The sequence below is a fragment of the Ailuropoda melanoleuca genome, chromosome 15, assembly GCF_002007445.2.
Source record: "Ailuropoda melanoleuca isolate Jingjing chromosome 15, ASM200744v2, whole genome shotgun sequence".
NCBI classification, from domain to species: domain Eukaryota; kingdom Metazoa; phylum Chordata; class Mammalia; order Carnivora; family Ursidae; genus Ailuropoda; species Ailuropoda melanoleuca.
The window spans coordinates 49,848,307-49,867,633 of record NC_048232.1 but is presented as its reverse complement, the minus strand read 5'-3'; the positions used below and the strand labels follow the sequence as shown (position 1 = coordinate 49,867,633).

Sequence of the window (19,327 nt, the reverse complement as noted above, 5' to 3'; positions counted from 1 at the left end):
GGCCATGTGACTGCTATGACCAATAGAATATGACAGAAGTGACATTCTAGGACTTTTGAGACCAGACATTAAAAACACCTGGTAACTTCTGCTTTTGCATATTAGAGGAAACCAGCTTCCATGTAAGGAGTCTCACTATCCAGATCCTACCATGCTGTGTGGAAGCCTATACTGGCTCGCTCCCACTTGTAGTCATCCCAGGTATATGAGTGAAGGATCAGATATATGAGTGAGGAAACCGTATTGGGTGTTCTAGCAGATACTCTGTCAATCAGAGACAAGCCCCCTCGCCCCGCAACTTGCCTAAATTGCAGAATTGGGAGCAGATAATTTAGCATTTTAAACCATTAAGTTTTGGGTAGTTGAAGCTATAGCAATAATAGTAAGCAACACAAAGTGATTAGAATTACATTTATAATTTCGGAAGAATACAGTAAAAGAAGATTCATTACCAGACTGTACTGTCAAGGTGAGGTGAATGCAGCCTGGATGAGAGTGACAGTGATGGGAATTTGTCAAGGATTAGTGATTGATTGGGTGGGGGTGACAGTGGAGAGTGTGAGGAAAGAATGAGCTGTGACTTCTAGATATTTTGCTTGGGAAACTAGTTAAAAGTTTACCAAGATAGGGAACTATGAGGAAAACCAAATTTGGGGGAAAGATGCTGGGAACTCCAATTTTGGACATGGTGAGATTGAAGTATGTTAGAGCTACTATGTGGCATGTTAAGGAGGAAATTGGCCTTATGAGTTTGGGATTTAATAGAAACTTCTGCACTGGAAATGTTGATTTGGAAGTCCATCAGCATAGACAGAGTAATTGAAGACAGTTAAAACAATCATGTACATCAGTTGAGAGATTGCCAAACAGTATTGTTTTTTAAATGAAGTAGAATAGAATCAAAAGATCAGAGCTTATCTGACCTGTGAAATTTTTATCTGATACTCATGTGTGTGCTTACACACACACTTGATGTAAAATATATTTCTTGTCGTGAGTTATAAAAAGTTTGGGAAGAATTGAAGCTTGAAAAAAGTAGTTGGAATACTATCCTTAAAAAATGTCAACATTTAAGGGTCTGATGGAGAAAAAACTGGTAAAGGAGTCTTGTATCCCAGAAGAATAATTGATAAGGAATTGGAGATAGTTCAGATAGCAGACTCTTTCAGGAATTGTGCCCTTGAAGGCGCTGACAGTGTATGGTAGCTAGAGAAAGACATGGGGCAAGAAGAGGATTTAAGAAAGGAGATAAAATTTGAGCATGTCCAAACATTGACAGGATAAAGTCAGTAGAGAGAAATACAAAACATGTGAGAAAGATGGGGGAATTAATAGGTTTGTCACAGAGGAGGCAGCAGGGATAGGATCTAGTGTGCAAGTGAAGGATTGATAGGACCAGGAATACAACTGGAAAGTAGAGGAACCATGATAGTGGGGGTGCCAAGTAGTGTTCAGGCCTTAGTTGAGGTTGGTATTGATCTGCCTTACTGTGAGATTTTCTTCTGTAAGGTTAGGCTTTACTGGGTATGTGCAATAAAAGTAATCGTGGCAGAGTAGGCATGGGATGCTGGCAGGGGAGTGGAGGTTTAATGGGTAAGTTTGGTGAATGCTTGGCGGAGGATGGGGAAGGGAAGATCTGTAGGAAGAACTGTCCGAATTAATGGACAGCTTAGAGGCATTGTGTAGCTAAGTGGTTGTGGGGGCTGAGGCAAGGGTTCTCCAATAGATGAATACTGAAATAAAATAATTGAGGGTTAATGTAAAAGAAAGAAAGGTAGAGAGTAAATGTCATTTGTCATTAAACTCCTCATGATAGCTTGTCCTTTTTCTTTTTTCTTTTTTTTTGATATTCGTCTCTTCCTAGCACACATAGTAGGTACTTTTGTGTTGAGTAAATGAATGAATGTCTTTACGGAGCACCTTCTATGTGCTAGTCCCTGCCCTTGTGAAGCTTTAGTCTCATTTTTTAATGAATAGATGCAAGTTTGGANCCTTGTCCTTTTTCTTTTTTCTTTTCTTTTTTTTTGATATTCGTCTCTTCCTAGCACACATAGTAGGTACTTTTGTGTTGAGTAAATGAATGAATGTCTTTACGGAGCACCTTCTATGTGCTAGTCCCTGCCCTTGTGAAGCTTTAGTCTCATTTTTTAATGAATAGATGCAAGTTTGGAGGTGATATTCATGTACTAAAACCTGTATATGAATATGACATGAACATCAGGTATAATATTGTTCTTGTGTTTGCTAAAGAGAGAGTCCTACAAAAGAGTGGAAGAGCATGCATCAGGAAAAAATGGCATTTATATTGATCCTATATCCTGGACTCATGCTAATAGCTACCATTCATCAAGCACTTAACCAGTTTGGCTAATATGCTGAAAGTTGTATGTGCAAAACTATATTGAACTGTTGAAATAATCCCATAAGACATAGGCACAGTTACTAGATCAGTTTTACAAGTGAGAAAACTAAGGATTAGGGATGTTAAGAAATTTGTTCAAGTTACAAAACTGATTTGTCTGAGGCAGTTTTCAGTCTCAGAACTGTCAAAGCCCATGGTCTTACTACACTGTATTGGAGTGAATTACAATGCCAGCTATTTTCCTTTTGTTTTATACCTGCTATTGTGTTAGAAGTTTGTTCTGCCAGTGCTTGAAGATGGCAAAGATTTCGATTGTTCCTGTTTTCTAGCTGAGTCTCTTTCATGCATATTGATTCATAACAATTTAATGTAGGTCATTATCCCTTAAAAACAGTTAAATGCCCCCCCCCACAGTGTGGTTTCCTTCCATTGTTTTAGGATTTTCTTTTCTTTTTTTGAAGGAACTAGGGAGACTGATTCTCCTTACTAGAGCCCACACACATCAAGGTAGTCTTTTATTTGTCATATGTTTAGGTTATGGTAGTGAATCAGATTATTCCAGAAATTATTTATGTGTCAGATTTTTTTTACCTTATTCAAAGTTAAGTATACCAGTTTACTTTAAAAATACTTTTAACTTCAGTATGATTACTCAATGTCTCTTAAATAGAATGGTATTTGCTTTATGCTGACTTCTTTGACCTTTATTTCAGCTTTTTATCAAGAAAGAAGGACATGTATATTAATTAGGCTTGTTGTCTGCCCCCTCCCCCACTTTTGAATAACAGCAGTGCCAAGGGAGCCTAAAGACTAAATTAAAGCTCATCTCATGGATAGATACTCTGTTCTCACTACATGACATTTGAGATTGTTATCAAAGCTTGATGAGTTACTATAATTCATCTTGTAATTCTTCGGTCATAAAAAGCTATTTTGCTTGCATTTAGTTTTACAAAACCCTCTTTCAGTTGTAGTGCTTTGTAAGAGAATGTAAAATGCTTCTTTGCCAAAGCTTAAAGGAGTCTGTTTCAAATTAATTTTTAAATGTTTAAAATTTAAAAACTTTTAAAACTGAAAGTTACCCACTTAATCAGTTCCCTGCTTAACCAGTTCTATCAAAATGAATTTAGACCGCACTTGCTTTATCTAGACTTGAATTAAAATGTATATGCTTATTTAGTATTTTGTTTCTCTTATCCTTCAGCAGATTCTCTTAACTCTGCCAAATCCCTTCACTTGAATTCCCTGGTAGCATTAAACATGACGTGATGGGTCTGTATCTACAACTTAATGGAAAAACTTTAAAGTAAAGGGAGTTTTTCTTTGCAGATTTTGCTAGTGTGGAGATAGATTCCCTAGGGTGACAGTTTTAGACCTTGCTGGTATAATCTCAGGTGGCACCTTCATTAAAATGGTTTTTAGACAAAAGGAGACCAAGAAGTCAGTTTCCTCCATGAATCGAAGCAATTCTTCCTTCCTTGGTAAGATATTTCTAGGATCAATTCTCGAACGTTTATGAGATTACACACACATAACAAATGTATCTTGAATATATGTGTTCTATTTCATGAAAATTGTTTTACCAGAAAGAGTACTAGAATTTATCCCCATTACCTTTAATTTTTTTTCTCCTAAATGCTACGCTTTGGCTTGTAGCCATAGGTTGTTTTTATTACAGATAGTATACACTAGAGGCTATGTTAATTTTCTTCTGAGTTACTGAATCCTCACTGTTAGATTTTTGAAGTTATTTCTTAAGACACAGTTGTTTTCTGTTTGAAATTCCTTGTGTTCGGATAGTTGCTTCTTAGGTGTGAAAGTATCTATTAAGTAATGAACAAAGGGTATAATATTTGGCAAATTAAAAAAATCAGAATGAAATATTTTCTTAAATCTCTCTTGTGAAATGTTGCAATATCTTTGTTTTTCAAATGTTCCTATGCTCCCGTTGGAGAAACTGAAATACTTTGAAAACGTTTATTGAAAACTGAGAATGAATAATTTAGCTATTTTAAACATCTTTACAAAGATAAGAGGGGTCTGTCTTACCCTTGCCAGGCCTTATTAGTTGCTTCATATCAAAGCAGTAAGATGAACATAAAGAATACTGAAGGACACTTTTTTCCCTGTAAATGTTCTCTGTGCATGTATCTAATTAAAATACATATGTGTGTATGTACATATATATATTTACTTATGGGTGTGTCTGTGTGTGTGTTTACTTAAGATAACATTAAAGGATTATCAGGTACTACTTGCACTAGTTTCTCAGCTCTTTTCTGTTGGGATTTCCTCCCATTTGTTTCGAGAGTCTGAGAGGTTGAGATCACCTTCTTAGCAAGAGTGGTAAAATAGTTTCACCTATAGAGTTAACTGCTGTGATTTTCCTTTCCTTATTTAAGACATGCAAATGTAAGTTTTCTGTATTGTTAGTAAATAAATAGCAAGATAATAACAACTTAATTTACCAATATTTGCATAATATCTGAGAGAAGATAAAGAGTTTCATAGAAATTTTTCTGTTTTCATTTTGGTTGTTGTAATTTTGAACATACGTAGATTTTATTTAAGAATGACATATGGAAGCTTAGCAAACTCCTATTTTCCAAGTAAAGGAACGGTTTGTGACAGATGGACAAATTCCTCCCAGGGATTACAGGATTTTCCAGGGGTCTCTTCCATCAAGCTGGCCTTTATTCTGTTCGGCACAGAGTTCTGTACTAGAAAGCAGGAACAAACCAGAAATGATATTCTCAGGCCCCATTTGTAATTGGGAAATTTAGGGATAGGAAGTAGGGAAACATGAAACCATGTAAGTGAACTTTAGATGTTACAGTTCCAGTAATACAGCAAACTAGACATTCAGAAAAAACCTTCCTAGTAAGAACATCAAAATGATGGATATGGTGGGGGGGGGTTGTTTTATATTTTTGGTTTTGTTTCTGTTTTTTATACCACTTTATCCCAACCTGAGCACTTCAATATAAAACTAGAGACTGGTGAATGGTTTTACTTACTAATTCTGAATTGCTGTAAATGTACAAGTTCTGCTAGCAGTTCAACACTTAGATTCAATCATCTCTGACACAAGGTAGATTTCATATAATGAAAATACCTAAAATAATTAGTGCAGTATACTGAACTGATAAAAGTAAAATGAACTTTGGGAAACAATGTTGCAGGATTATTACTAATACACTGCAATACTTACTTATGTTACAAATTACTGATACATTATTTATTGTGGTTGTAGCCCTGTAGGAACAACTAGACCCCCTTCCTTTTAAAGGGAGAGAAAAGGAAAAATTAGCTGTTTTAGTAACTGTACATTTTGTATACTATTAAGCAACTCTTAAATATTACAGAAAAGTAATAAACATATATGGAGACTGCAGTGCAGTGCAGTACCTTATTTATAGTACCACTGAATTTAAAATAACCAAGTTTAAATGTACATAATTGTTAGTGCCTTGTCTATATTATGTCCAAAGAGAACAAAAGCCTGCTCCCTGCCCCAAACAACAAAATCTGTGTAATGACCAGCTGTGATTAAACAGAAATCACAGACACCTTATAATGTTTCTTTTCTGTTGAAGAGCTCATGTGTTTGAAGGGAACACTATCCATTAAGGGGCATTTATCAGTTTTCATATACCTAGAACAAGATGAGGATACATTTGACTTTTTTTAATCCCACTAAAAATACTAAGACTAGCTATAATTTTGATGACATTAATGTTTGTTTTTTTACCCCCTGAAGATGTGGGACTGTTTTCTTGTGGTTAATTTGTTAAAATGTGGAATGTTCATCTTAAGTATGCATACTAAGAGAAATTACCAGTAGCCTGAATACTATAGCTAAGCATAAATATCTTTAGAATCTCCTTCTAAAAAAAGAATGTTTTTGAAAAGCCTAAATTAATAAGTTCCAAATCTTTTTCATAGAACTGGCTAGTTACCTGTGGGTTTACGTCATCGTTTGTCTCTATCCCTGGTGGTGAGAAATGATTCCCCTAACCATCCAAGGAAACAAGCATACACACACAGCTCTCATTTCCCTCTTCTCCTTCTAAAACATTAATTAGAGGGTCACATATATGTTATTAAAAATTAAGCTCAAAACACTTAAAATAATTCAATATTAGAAATTGACTCTGTCGTAAGTCTCTTCTTTTTGAAAGTCATATTGGGCCAGTTAAATGCTCCAGTTGCACTCTCATTAACATTGAGGAAGCAGAAGAATATTCCAGCAAGTTCAAACTGGAGGTTTAGTTATCACAACACTGACTCCTAGTTGGCTGTGTGGGTTCAGTGGTTCTGCTCCTCTTCCTTTGGCAGAATTTGCTCCTGGATTCAGTCATTCATTCTTTGGCAACTTTTTAGCTGTTGCCATGAATATTTTCGTTTACATTCATCGATGTTTTAGCTGATTACTCCATGAGTAATAAATACACTGTTGTCAGCTACAAAGGACTATGCTTCCTGGAAACTGATAGCTCTTTTATTTGCAGGGTCAGCCTTGTTTCCTGATAAAGCTATTACATCGTTAGGATCGGCTTGCTTCTTAAGTTCTTTAATCCGTTTTTTGGCTCTGGCAGAGGACTTGTCATTTGTGATATCATCTACAGCCATGGCTGCTTTGGTCCTCTGTAGTACATTGGTGCTAGACTATGGTATTGTTCTTGATTAGCTGCATCCCGTATTTCAAACTTTACTGTTGTGTCATCAAGAGACACAGTTTGGGGGGATGCCTGGGTGGCTCAGTTGGTTAAGTGTCTGCCTTCAGCTCAGGTCGTGATCCCAGGGTCCTGGGGTTGAGTCCTGCATCAGGCTCCCTGCTCAGTGGGGAGTCTGCTTCTCCCTCTGACCCTCCCCCCTCTCGTGCTCTCTCTCTCTCTCTCTCTCTCTCTCTCTCTCTCTCACACACACACACACACATACACTCTCTCTCTCCCTTTCTCCCTCCCTCCATCTCGGAAATAAATTAATTTTATTTTTAAAGTGTGGTAGAGGGGCGCCTGGGCCCCTGACTCTTGATTAGTTAGTTGGGCAACTGACTCTTGATTTCAGCTCAGGTCATAATCTCAGGGTCATAACATCAAGGCCCATGTTACTCTGAGCTCAGTGGAGAGTCTGCTTGAGATTTTCTCCTCTCCCTTTGCCACCCACCCCCGGCTCATTCTCTCTCTCTCTTTCAAATATTTATTTAAAAAACTCTTTTAAAAAATAAAGTATGGTTGAACTGTCAGCAAAGTAAGGGAATTGGTAGGTGGAGCAGAATTATCGAGAGTGGGAGTCCAGAGAGGTGATGAGTTCTGGAGCCAGCATTTGTCCTGACTAGCACTTGTTACTTTCTGAAGGTCCAAAGCTTGAGTTTAATGAGAAAAAGGGAGAGAATGCCTGTGGCCCATTCATGATAGAAATTTGGATTGGAGATCTCTCCATGTGAAATTAGGAGTCCTTCTTAGTTTTAAAAAAAGAAAACAAAAAAACCCCTGAAAAACATAGCCATAGAGAAAGATGCTGGTGTTTTTGCCTATCTTGGTTGTGACTCCAGGTAGAATGGGGGAGAGAGGGACTCTTCTTTGAGAAGCACAAACATATACTCCTGTATGTTTGGGGCCAGAAGTCATCCTTTCTCTGTGGCAAAAACAAAAACACGCCTCAGTTTAGTTTAAAATGTTCTTGGGTTATTAGTATTCCCAGGTGCCTGGAAGAATCGACACAGATACTTGTTAGAGGAGATGTTTAAACACATGCCTCCAAAACTTATTGATTTCTAGTTATGAGCTCATACATAAACAATACAACAAGATAGCTTTGTGATGTGGAAAAATCAGTAAACACATGAGGTAATAAGCCACCATCAGAGAGAATCTGCATAAACTATCATCCAGACCAGTGTCTGCACCAATTAGAATTATAAATGCCAGAATGTGATTTAATGGTTAAAGGCAGTATCAAAAGATAATGCTGGGAACCTTTCAGAAGGATGAAAGGGCACCTGGGTGGCTCATTCAGTTAAGTGTCTGACTCTCGATTTTGGCTCAGGTCATGATCTCAGGCTTGTGAGATTGAGCCCCACACTGGGCTCCATGCTCAGCACAGAGTCAGCTTGGGAGTCTCTCTTCCTCTCCCTCTGTCCCTCCTCTTGTGTGCACATGCTCCTTCTCTCTCTCTCTCACTTTCTTTCTCTCTCTCAATAAATAAATAAAATCTTTTTAAAAAAGGGATGAAAGGCAAGAACCCTCTGATTAAGGAGGTGTCAGAATTCCCAAGCAGGAAATATAAATAATAATAGTTTTATTTATTTATTTATTTTTTAAGATTTAACTTATTTATTTGAGAGCAAGAGAGCACAGAGGGAGAGTGAGAGGGAGAGGCAGACTCCTCACTGAGCAGAGAGCCCGATGTGGGACTCAGTCCCAGGACCCTGAGATCATGACCTAAGCTGAAAGCAGACGCTTAACCAACTGAGCCACCAATGTGCCCTAAACAGTAATAGTTTTATTTTTTTTAATAAGATTTTTTATTTATTTATGTGACAGAGAGACAGCCAGCGAGAGAGGGAACACAGCAGGGGAGAGGGAGAGGAAGAAGCAGGCTCCCAGCCGAGGAGCCCGATGTGGGACTCGATCCTGGAACCACCGGGATCACGCCCTGAGCCGAAGGCAGACGCTTAAGGACTGCGCTACCCAGGCACCCCAACAGTAATAGTTTTAATGCTGATTCTTGACAAGAAGGAGGGCTGAAAAGTTAAGAATTAAGTAAGCATTTAACTTAGTGTTAGAAAAGTGATAGAATAAATCCAAAGTAGATAGAAGGAAGGAAATAATAAAGATAAGAGAACAGATGTAGGTTAGAGCAAGAAAGACAAAGTTGGTTGTTTGAAAAGGCTGATAAAAATCATCAAAACTTGAGCGAGATTAAGGGAAATAAACATCATTAGGAATAAAAAGACATAACTAAAAATATAGGCAGTTGTTTAAAAGATAGTATAAACAACTCTAGCCAATAAATTTGAAAAACTAGATGAACAAATTTTTAGAAAGATCATACTTCCCAGAATTTGTTCAGTAATAGGAAATTCTAGTGATTTTTGTACTCTAGTAATATAAATTATCTTTACAAAGACGTCATAGGCTAAGATAGATTTACAAACAGGTTCTGAACATTTAGGGAAAAATATAACTCCATTCTCACCTTAGAACTGTATTTCATTAAGTCTAAAAAAGTACCCCTTCTCCTACTTTCACATCTCTGAAGTTGGGTTAAATCTTCTTTTTTTTTTTAAGAGAGGGAGGAAAAAGGTTGGAGGGGTAGGAGCAGAGGGACAGAGGGAGAGGAGAGAGACAGTCTTACGCAGGCTCCATGCTGGGGTAGGGGGGCTCGATTTCATGGTTTTGGCTCACGTCATGATCTTGTGGTTGTGGGATTGAGTCCCGAGTTGGGCTCTGTGCCCAGCCCAGAGTCAGCTTCAGATTCTCTCTCCCTCTCCCTCCCACTCTCTCTTTCTCTGTCTCTCAAATAAATAAATAAAATCTTTTTTTTTTTTTAAAGATTTTTTTATTATTTATTTGACAGAGATAGAGACAGCCAGCGAGAGAGGGAACACAAGCAGGGGGAATGGGAGAGGAAGAAGCAGGCTCATAGCAGAGGAGCCTGATGTGGGGCTCGATCCCACAACGCCGGGATCACGCCCTGAGCCGAAGGCAGACGCTTAACCGCTGTGCCACCCAGGCGCCCCAATAAATAAAATCTTAAAAAAAAAAACCAAACTATGATGTCATTTAACACACAGATTAAAGAAGAAAAACTGTTATTACCCCATTAATAAAATGTATTTCAAAATTTTAACATCTGTTCATGATACAAAATTTTTTTAGCAAGTTAGAAATAGAAGGGAACTCTTTCTTAACCTTACAAAGTTAGAATTGGGAACAAAGAAAAGATGTGTATCATGTATACTTCATTTCAACATTGTACTTGGAATTTAGCTAGTGAATAAGGTAAAAAGAAATAAAAGTAAAGGAGCAAACGAATGTTATTTGTAGTTAGTATAATTGTTTACACAAGCTCTCCCAAATTCACAGATAAATTATTAAAAGTTATTAAGAAATTACTGGATGCATGTTAACTGTGGTTGTGTGTACCTGTAGCAAATGTTTAGAAAAATGCAGTTGAAGTAACAGAAAGTAAGATACATAGCAATAAGTCTCAGAAATCTAACATAGTATCTTCAGGTAGCAAAGAATAACACTAAGATGGTGTATTCTCAATAAATGGAGAGACATACCATGTTTTCAGTAGGAAAATTCAATATTATTAGTATGTCAGTTCTCAAATTGATTTTATCTCTTCAAGGTGTTTTGAATCCATATCTCAACAGGGTTTTTTCATGGTACTTGATAAGATTATCCTTAACTGTCTAGGGAGAACAAAGGGCAAAGAAGAGTCAAGACCCTGTCAAAGAAGCAGAGCCAGGCAAAGGACATTCGAGTTCTACATGACATTGTGGCAAAAGCAAAACTATGGAAAAACAGTAAAAAAGATCAGTGCTTTCCAGGAGTTAGCAGGGAGGCAGCAGTGAATAAGCAGAGCACAGGTTTTTTTTGGCAGTGGAAATACTCAGTATGATACTATAATGATAGATACATGTCATTATGCATTTGTCCAAACCCATGGCATGTACAACATCAAAAAGTGAACCCTAAGATAAAGTATGGAATTTGAGTGATTATTATGTGTCAGCGTAGGTTCATCAGTTCGAACAAATGTACCACTCTGGTGAGGGGAATTGATAATAGGGGAGGCCATGCATATGTGGAGGCAGGGGGTAGATGGGAGATCTCTCTACCTTCCTCTCAATTTTGCTGTGAACCTAAAACTGGTCTAAAAGATAAAATCTTGAAAAAAAGAAAAAAAAGAACACATAAGTGTACTGGAAGTGTACTCACCTTGTCCAAACATCATGGTGTGGGGGAGCAGAGAAGAAACTTCATCAGCATACTATCAAGACAAGCCAAAGTCAGAAAAAAAAATTGAGCAAAGTTCACCTGAACAGTTTGTCCTTGGTTTACAAAGAGATGGTACAGTGGTAGGGGACTTTCTGGTGATGACAGTTCTTTTATATTGAGTATCCTGTTTCCTGTATCCCACGCATTCTTACTTTTGCTATCATTTTTTGGTAAAATATATTTTCTAGTACAGCCATTCTCAAGTGGGGTCATATGAGGGAAGTAAGGCCTATAGAAAATAATTTAAGTGAATATTTTCTCAGTTCTCCCAAGGATTATGGTACATGGGTAGAGCCATTATAGATGTATGGGAGAAAAGGTTAATTCATTTTGAAAAGTGGGTGTTTCAATGCAGTAAGCCTAATGAATCCCAGGTGAGAAGGACTCTAGTAAATACTTTGAAAATATTCATGGAAAGTAAATTTTAGACCTTACATGTCTAAAAATATCTTTATTTTACCCTGATATGTAGCTGATAGTTACATATGGTATGGTATGGAATTTTAAGTTGGAAGTCATTTTCCTTCCAGTTTTGAAAACATTGCATATATTTTGGTCCTGATTCCACAATTATTGGTGATGTCAGTAGCTTATTTGATTCCTGATCTAGAGGAACTTGGTGTTGTGAATTACATGCAAAAGGATTCTTCAGTATAAATAGGGGTGGTTCTCAGTTTTTACCATTCCTGGTTTGTGATTCAGCTTTCTGGGATCTGCAAGACAGTGACTACTTGTTAATCTCATGCTTTCCAAAGTCAAATATATGTTGTTATTGTATCCTGTCCTGGATCCATACTTGTGGAATACATACCCATATTTGCTTATATTTTTAAGAAATTACCCCTTTCTTTTAATTTTAGTTTTAGGAGAGAACACATGAGGTTAGTGTCTTCATTCTGCCATTTTAACCTGAAACCTTTTTAGATTTTACATATATTATCCAATTTGATCCTAATAACAATCTGATAATATAGGTAATATTATTAGCGTTTTATAGATGAGGAAACAGAGACCCACAGAAGTTAACATAATTGCTAAAATGCATTCAGCTGGGATTAGAACCCAGGCGGTTTAATTTCAAATCCTGCTTAACCATTAACACTAAATGCCCTGAGAGTCAAGTACCATTGCATGAATTATAATTATTTCTGTCTTGTTTGTAAGTAATGGTCATTTATATTTCATGACATGGAGAAAAGCAAAACAAAACAACCCAAATCCCTGTTGTAGTTGTAATTATGAGCTGCAAACTTATTTTTACCATTTGATTTTTTAAATGCCTTTGCCCAATAAAGAACGTGTTACATAAAGGAAATTAAATTTCTTTGTTGTTAGTAAAGAAAAACAGAGTTAGGTTATATAGGATGCTATTGTATAGGAGTGGAGAACTAGCCTTGAATTGTATGCATAACAGTAGGAAGGAAACTGAGATCCTATAGTAAGATACCTGTAAAAATGAACCACTGTCACTTGAAATTTTAAAGGTTAGTTGTAAAGAGATAGCATAGTGTATAAATATGGCTATTGTACTTTACTGTTAGATTTAATAATGTGAGATTATACCAGTAACTTAATTTTAACCTAGTTAAGAAAAATATTCCATTTGTTATTGTGATAATAAAGGTGCATTTTTCTTTAAAGAGGAGCGTTTTAAGTGGAAGATCCTTATTGGTAGATGATATATTTTGAAAAGTTTAAATGCAATGAACAGGAACTATAGCAGCTCATATCTGTTTCAAGAGAACATGTATTGGAGCACTCAGCATTATTATGGTGTCTTTTCAGTCTTCCCTCTGGATTGGTTTGCATTAACATTGTCTTAATGACTCCTATATCCTTGCTAGAGGTAAAACTTAAATATTTATTTTCCACTTTAGCTGTTAGAATCCATCAAAATTGTACTTGCAAAAATATCTTTCCTTATGAATTCTTAAACATGGCCGAGGCAAGCAGTGGATTAGATACAGATGTAGAGCTTCAGGAGAGATAAACAGTGTTGTATTTCTATCCATTTATGAAGTAAGCAAAAACTGGAAAGAATCAGAAGAGGTGGGAAGTGTGGCAGATACTGCAAAAACATAACGGGTATGAGAAAAGGGTTGCATTTTACTTCATCCTGTATCTCTTAAGTATTGATCTTGCTTTGTTTACTAAAGCAGCAATTCAATTCAGGGCATTGCTGGTTTGATGAAGAGGCAAAACATTAGTGGAATAGCCTTTCATGTTTATCAGTTGATTAAAAAAAAAAACCAACAACAACAACCCACTAGCAAGGCTTAATGCCTTTTCTGTTTATTGCTGATTTGACAGTCTCTGGTCTTTCTCCTTTGCTGTTAAATGTGTGTGTCCTTTGTTTGTGCTGGTGGGTTTTGCTACATTTCGATGTGAGAGAAAAGCCTCTCATTGCTATACTGATCTAATTAGCCTTCTGGGCAAACATATACGTTAAATAGACCTCCTAAGCCATGAAAGAAGAGAGCTCACAACAACGTAGATTTTCTTCTTGTACTGTGGTTTCGCCTGTTTTATTTCCTCCACGAATTGATGGCCGAATTGATGGCCGAAAGCTCGTCCGGAATGCTTCATTTGGAGGATACAATGAACTTTCTCCTTTGTTGCCAGGTTTGTTTGTTTAATCTTGCATTCTTTTCTTAATTTCTTGCAGGCTTTTCATTAAACTAGATATTCCAACATCTTAAAACTGCTTTCGTTTAAACGAAACAGTTTCTATAGTGAAATGTTCGGTTTTAGTGACTGCTGCTTTTTATGGCTTGGCTTTTCCATGTTTTCTCTTAAAATCTCTTAAGCCCAAACTTGAGGACTAGTGATTCAGTGAATTACAAATCTTGCATTGCTGATAGCATGAATTTTTGCTTTAATTATAGAAATAAATATTATGACTCTCTGATAAAATTAAAACCTTTTCTGGACTTGAGATAAATATAAAATTCTATAAATAAGCAGATCAATTAGGCTTTTGCAAATGAAACCCAGATATTTAATATTGATACTTGTTTGGCTGTTTTCTGCCGAACAGTAACTATGTTAAAATTGATGTTTAGTTCAAGCTTTAGTAGTTCAAGTCCTGACTAAAGTGAAGTCTTCTGTTCAAGTATAATTTTTGAAATAGCCTTCTTGTTGTTAGATGTGTCTTTGTATAATTAGTTTGTGCTAAGAAATTGTTATTTTTAAGATAACATCTTTAAAATGAAATTAAGCATTTGACAGCTATGATTTAGACATTAATAGTTAATGAAATAGTTAATAGAAGTATATCTTAAATTTAATTGTATGAAAAAGATTTATTATAGCAAATATTTGGATATCTATTTTAAAATCTGTTTTCCATTCAAAATTTTAAATTGCAACATAATTTGGTCTACTCTTTTGAGGTTATATTTTTTCTTTTAAAATGAAAATATTCTTTTAATACTCATGGCAAAGAAATCACTGAAACTGGTGCTTGCTTTAACCATCTATAGATTTTTCTGACACTTACATTTTGTTAAATTTGAATTATGTTTTCTGCTTTCACACTAACATTTATTCTTGGCTTTTGTGAATATTCGTGCTGATAGGTGGTATATGCATTGTTTTGAGATAGTGAAACACCTTATAGAAGGTGCTACCTGAACAATTAAATAAATTATTATAAATTCACTGATTACATTTTCTTTTCTGATAGTGTTTCAAAAAAGTATTGGATACCATAGTCCTGAACTGTTGCCTAAGTAGCACAAGCTATAAACAGCATTCATAATCTGTATTTCATCTTCTCAGTATAGCATGGTTACTGTCATGCTTCTTATGTTCTCAAAATGGTGTACATTTTAGTATTTGGCTTTGTTCAGAAGTAGCTTTGAAAATACAACATACTGAAATTTTTTAAAGTTGTTAAATACTCTGTTTGCTTTTACAGTGTGACTTAGCTCTATTTCTGTGTGTGTCTCTGTATTTTATTTTTTAAGCTAGCAAGCTTGCTAGCAAATGTTTGCTGACTTTCATACAGTGAGTCTACTTAATATTAAAGAATAATCATGTGACTCTACCAAACAGGAAACTTCACTTTTTAGAAGTTTGGTATTTACTTAATTAGGTAACTAAAGGCAGAATTGTCAGTTTATCTTGTCAAAAAATATATTGAAGGTTACCCTGGATTGATTTATTTGAATGGAAAAGTGTAAATGGTTGGCTTTGTTTTCTAATTCTTGAAATAAAATCATATTCATAGGGATGCTTCCATATTCCCCTTTTTACAACCAACAGTTGTACTGCAAACAGCCATGAAAGAAAGCTCTTTAAAATATGTTGCTTTTTGGGGCACCTGGGTAGCTCAGTCGTTAAGCGTCTGCCTTCGGCTCAGGGCGTGATCCCGGCGTTATGGGATCGAGCCCCACATCAGGCTCCTCTGCTGGGAGCCTGCTTCTTCCTCTCCCACTCCCCCTGCTTATGTTCCCTCTCTCGCTGGCTGTCTCTCTCTGTTAAATAAATAAAATCTTTTAAAAAAATAAATAATAAAATATGTTACATTTTGTCAGGTAAGAAATAGAATGAAATTAGGTACTTGAAAGAAGTGGCTTTTATGTTGTTGTTGTTTTTCCAGTTAAAAAATAAAACATATATTTCTTCTGGGACCTCCCATTGTACTGAAAAATTTTAGATGCATTTGTTTTTACCTGACATCATTAGAGGAGAGGTTCTACATTAGTGATATTGAGAGATCATTTTGCCTTGCTACTTTGAACATAACTTTCTTTTCATTTTAGTTTCTTTAGAAAAAAAATACTTTTTTTGTCACTTCTACCCTAAGAAATATACTGGTATGGCCTTTTTCTTTATGATGAGCTATAATGTTGAAGTGATACTACCTGCCCATGTATTTCCAGTAACACCATAGTGCATTTTTTTTTTTTAAGTTCATGTCTGCTTATCTGTTTCTTTACCCAATCTCAGGTATAACTTCTAGATAGGCTTATTGGACCAATCTCTAGAATAGTAACAGAAAATTGGAGTAAATAAAATTTGAGCAAATAAATCACTTATGGACAAACTGTGTGAGCTTTAGTGCACAAATAGGTTTCTTTTTAATATATTTTGACTTCTCAGAGGTTTTTTTTCTTTAGTCCAATTTCTTGATTCTTGGCTGTGTTCAGCATAGTTAATATTAATATAGCTATATTTTATAAATACCTGTTAAATCTGCATTTGTAAATAATGTATGTATAATCTCATTTTAGCAAGACTGAAGCAGCATAAAGCTTGCTTTATTATATCTAAACATCGTTGGACCAAATTTATTATGGAAGTACATGACAAAGTTATACTTTGTCAATCAATGATGATAGCACTTGTATTCTGTTAACAAATTAGAAGTTAGGGACACGATGTTACTTAGGGATAATATTCCATTGGGTTAGCAGGAGGAAGTAAACTCTGTGTATTACTACACTACTTAAAAATATTTTTATGACCACAGATTTAGGAAAGACTTTCTTAAGACCAAAAAGCACTAACCATTAAAGAATGAGATGGCTAAATTCGACTACCTTAAAATTAAGAGTGGTTTATTTAAAAAATGCAGGTAATAAAAAGACAAGAATAGGGAGTTATTTGTAACATACAGCTTGCAAAGGACCAGTTTCTGGAATACATCAAGAATTCCTATATAAATCAATAAGAAAAAGATAGACTAGATATAGATATAGATATAGATTTTAAATGCACAAAGGATTGGGGCACTTGGGTGGCCCAGTTAGTTAAGTATCTGACTGTTGGTTTTGGCTCAGGTCATGACATCATGGGTCGTGGAGATTGAGCCCCTTCTCAGGCTCTACACTCGGTGGTGAGCCACTTGAAGATTCTCTCCCTCTGCCCCTTCCTCTGGGTGCACAAGCATATGCATATGTGCACTCTCTCAAATAAATAAATCTTTAGGGGAAAAAATGCACAAAGGATCTGAGGAGGTCCTTCACAAAGAGAAAGTTAAAATGGCTAATTAACATGAGAAAGTGCTCAACATCATTAATAGTCAGGACCACACAAACTAGAACCTCATTATACCATTGATATACACACCCCACAGATTAGCAAAAATATTAAAGATTTGTCAATATTGATGTTACCATGGATATGGAGAAAGGAGAACTCTTACACACTATTAGTAGAAAAATAAACAATTTGGTATCCTTAAAGTTGAAGATACACATATACTATAACCCAGAAATTCTTCTAGAATTTAGAGAAACTCACAGGTGTGTGTATAGTGTGTGTGTGTGTGTGTGTGTATAGGATACACTTTCAAAAATATTTGTGGCACCATTGTTCATGAGAGGGATAAATTAGGAACAACCCAAATGTTTATCTACAGTAGATGGATATATAGTGGTATAGTCAATGAGATTCTAATCCCCAATGAAAATGAATGAAATACCTGCTTGACATGCTGGTAAAGAATGTTTGCAAAAGTCAAGATAGTTGTCTTTGAGGAGAAGATTAGATTGTGATCAAGAATGGTGCTAGGAAGTGGAGAGGATCTTATGGGATTTTGACATTTCTTTGTTTTTTTATTTGGGTGGTGGTTATGCCAGTATTCACTGTATACGTTAAATTATACATTTGTATTTTATGCATTTTCTGAAGCTGTTCTTTATTTTACATATTTAATAAAATAATTACAAATAACAGTGGAGTCCAGTTTTGTTAATTTTTGGCTCAAATTATCAAATTTTTATGTTTGAAAGGGTGAATAAGGATTAGAGCTTTCTTTTCAGGAATTCACAGTCAATTAAGAAATATGAACATGAAAACAAATAATTGAAGTATATTGTGATAAATAGGGTAGTACAAATATCTATGAAATACTATATATATCGGGCAAGGAGAGAGCTAACTATGCTTACACGATCAGAGCAAGGCCACCCAGAAGAGGTGGCCTTGGGTCTTAAAAGGCACCTAGCATTGTAAAAATAGCATGAATAGCATGAATTTTTAAATTTTAAAGTTAGACCTAAATTTGAATTTTAAAGTTAGACCTAAATTTGAATCAGTTTCTGATACTTTCACTTACATTAGTCAAATTACTTAATTTCTGTGAACCTTGGTTTTTTCAAGTGTGGTGTTATTTTAAAGATTATTAAGTAAAGCATCTAACATCTAACATCTAACATCTAACATCTAACATAGTGTCATAATCACAGGTGTTCTTACAAATGGATATTGGTTCTATTATTGTTTTCATTAATATTATTATGTTAATTATTATTGATAAATTAATCAGAATTAGCCAAGTGCAAAATAAGTGAAAGGATGGGTGTCAAAGGATGTTCTAAGTGAGGAAGGATGTCAAAGCAGGAGAGGTCTAATAAAGTGGAAGAATAGAGAAGTCTATCTGAGTTTTTATTTTTTTTATTGAGGCATAACTTACATATAGTTAAATGCACAACTTTTTGAATTTTAAGTTATATATAGACCATGTAACCACTTCCCAAATCCACAGAAGACTGCCTCTTGCCCCTCCCAGTCAATTCCTTCTACAACAAAGGTAAACCATCATTACAACCTCTAACCTTATAGATAGGTTTGCCAGTTCCTGAACTGTATATAAATGAAGTCATACAGTATGTGCTTTTCTTTTTTAATGGAAAGACATGGCTTTTTTCACTCAATATTGTGTCTGTTGTTTTCTGTAGTAGTAATTGGTTCTTTTAATTACTACTACATTGCTGTATATCATTCCATTGTGCAAATATGTTCATTTATTCAACTCTTAATAACCATTTGAGTTGGCTTCAGACTTTGGCTATTATGAATAAAGCACCTATGAACATTTTGTATCTTACTTTGATGGATATACACAACCATTTCTGTCGGGTATATCTAGGATTAAATTGTTTTATGTTAGAATACCCATAAATTCCACTTTAGTACATACTTTCAAATGGTTTTCCAA

At 35.4% G+C, this 19,327-nt stretch overlaps 1 protein-coding gene across 9 annotated transcripts in view; it reads left to right on the top strand.

The window, feature by feature from the left end:
- Positions 1-19,327, top strand: part of OSBPL8 (oxysterol binding protein like 8) — a 159,715-nt gene that overhangs the window by 91,014 nt on the left and 49,374 nt on the right. The window contains exon 1 of one of the 9 annotated variants that reach the window (XM_034644535.1): positions 13,739-14,001. The exons of the other annotated variants lie outside the window; for them this stretch is intronic. Within the exon in view, the coding sequence (XP_034500426.1) occupies positions 13,845-14,001 (157 nt within the window). The 5' untranslated portion in view covers positions 13,739-13,844. Of the gene's footprint in view, positions 1-13,738; positions 14,002-19,327 lie in introns of those variants that run through there. 9 annotated transcript variants of the gene reach the window in all.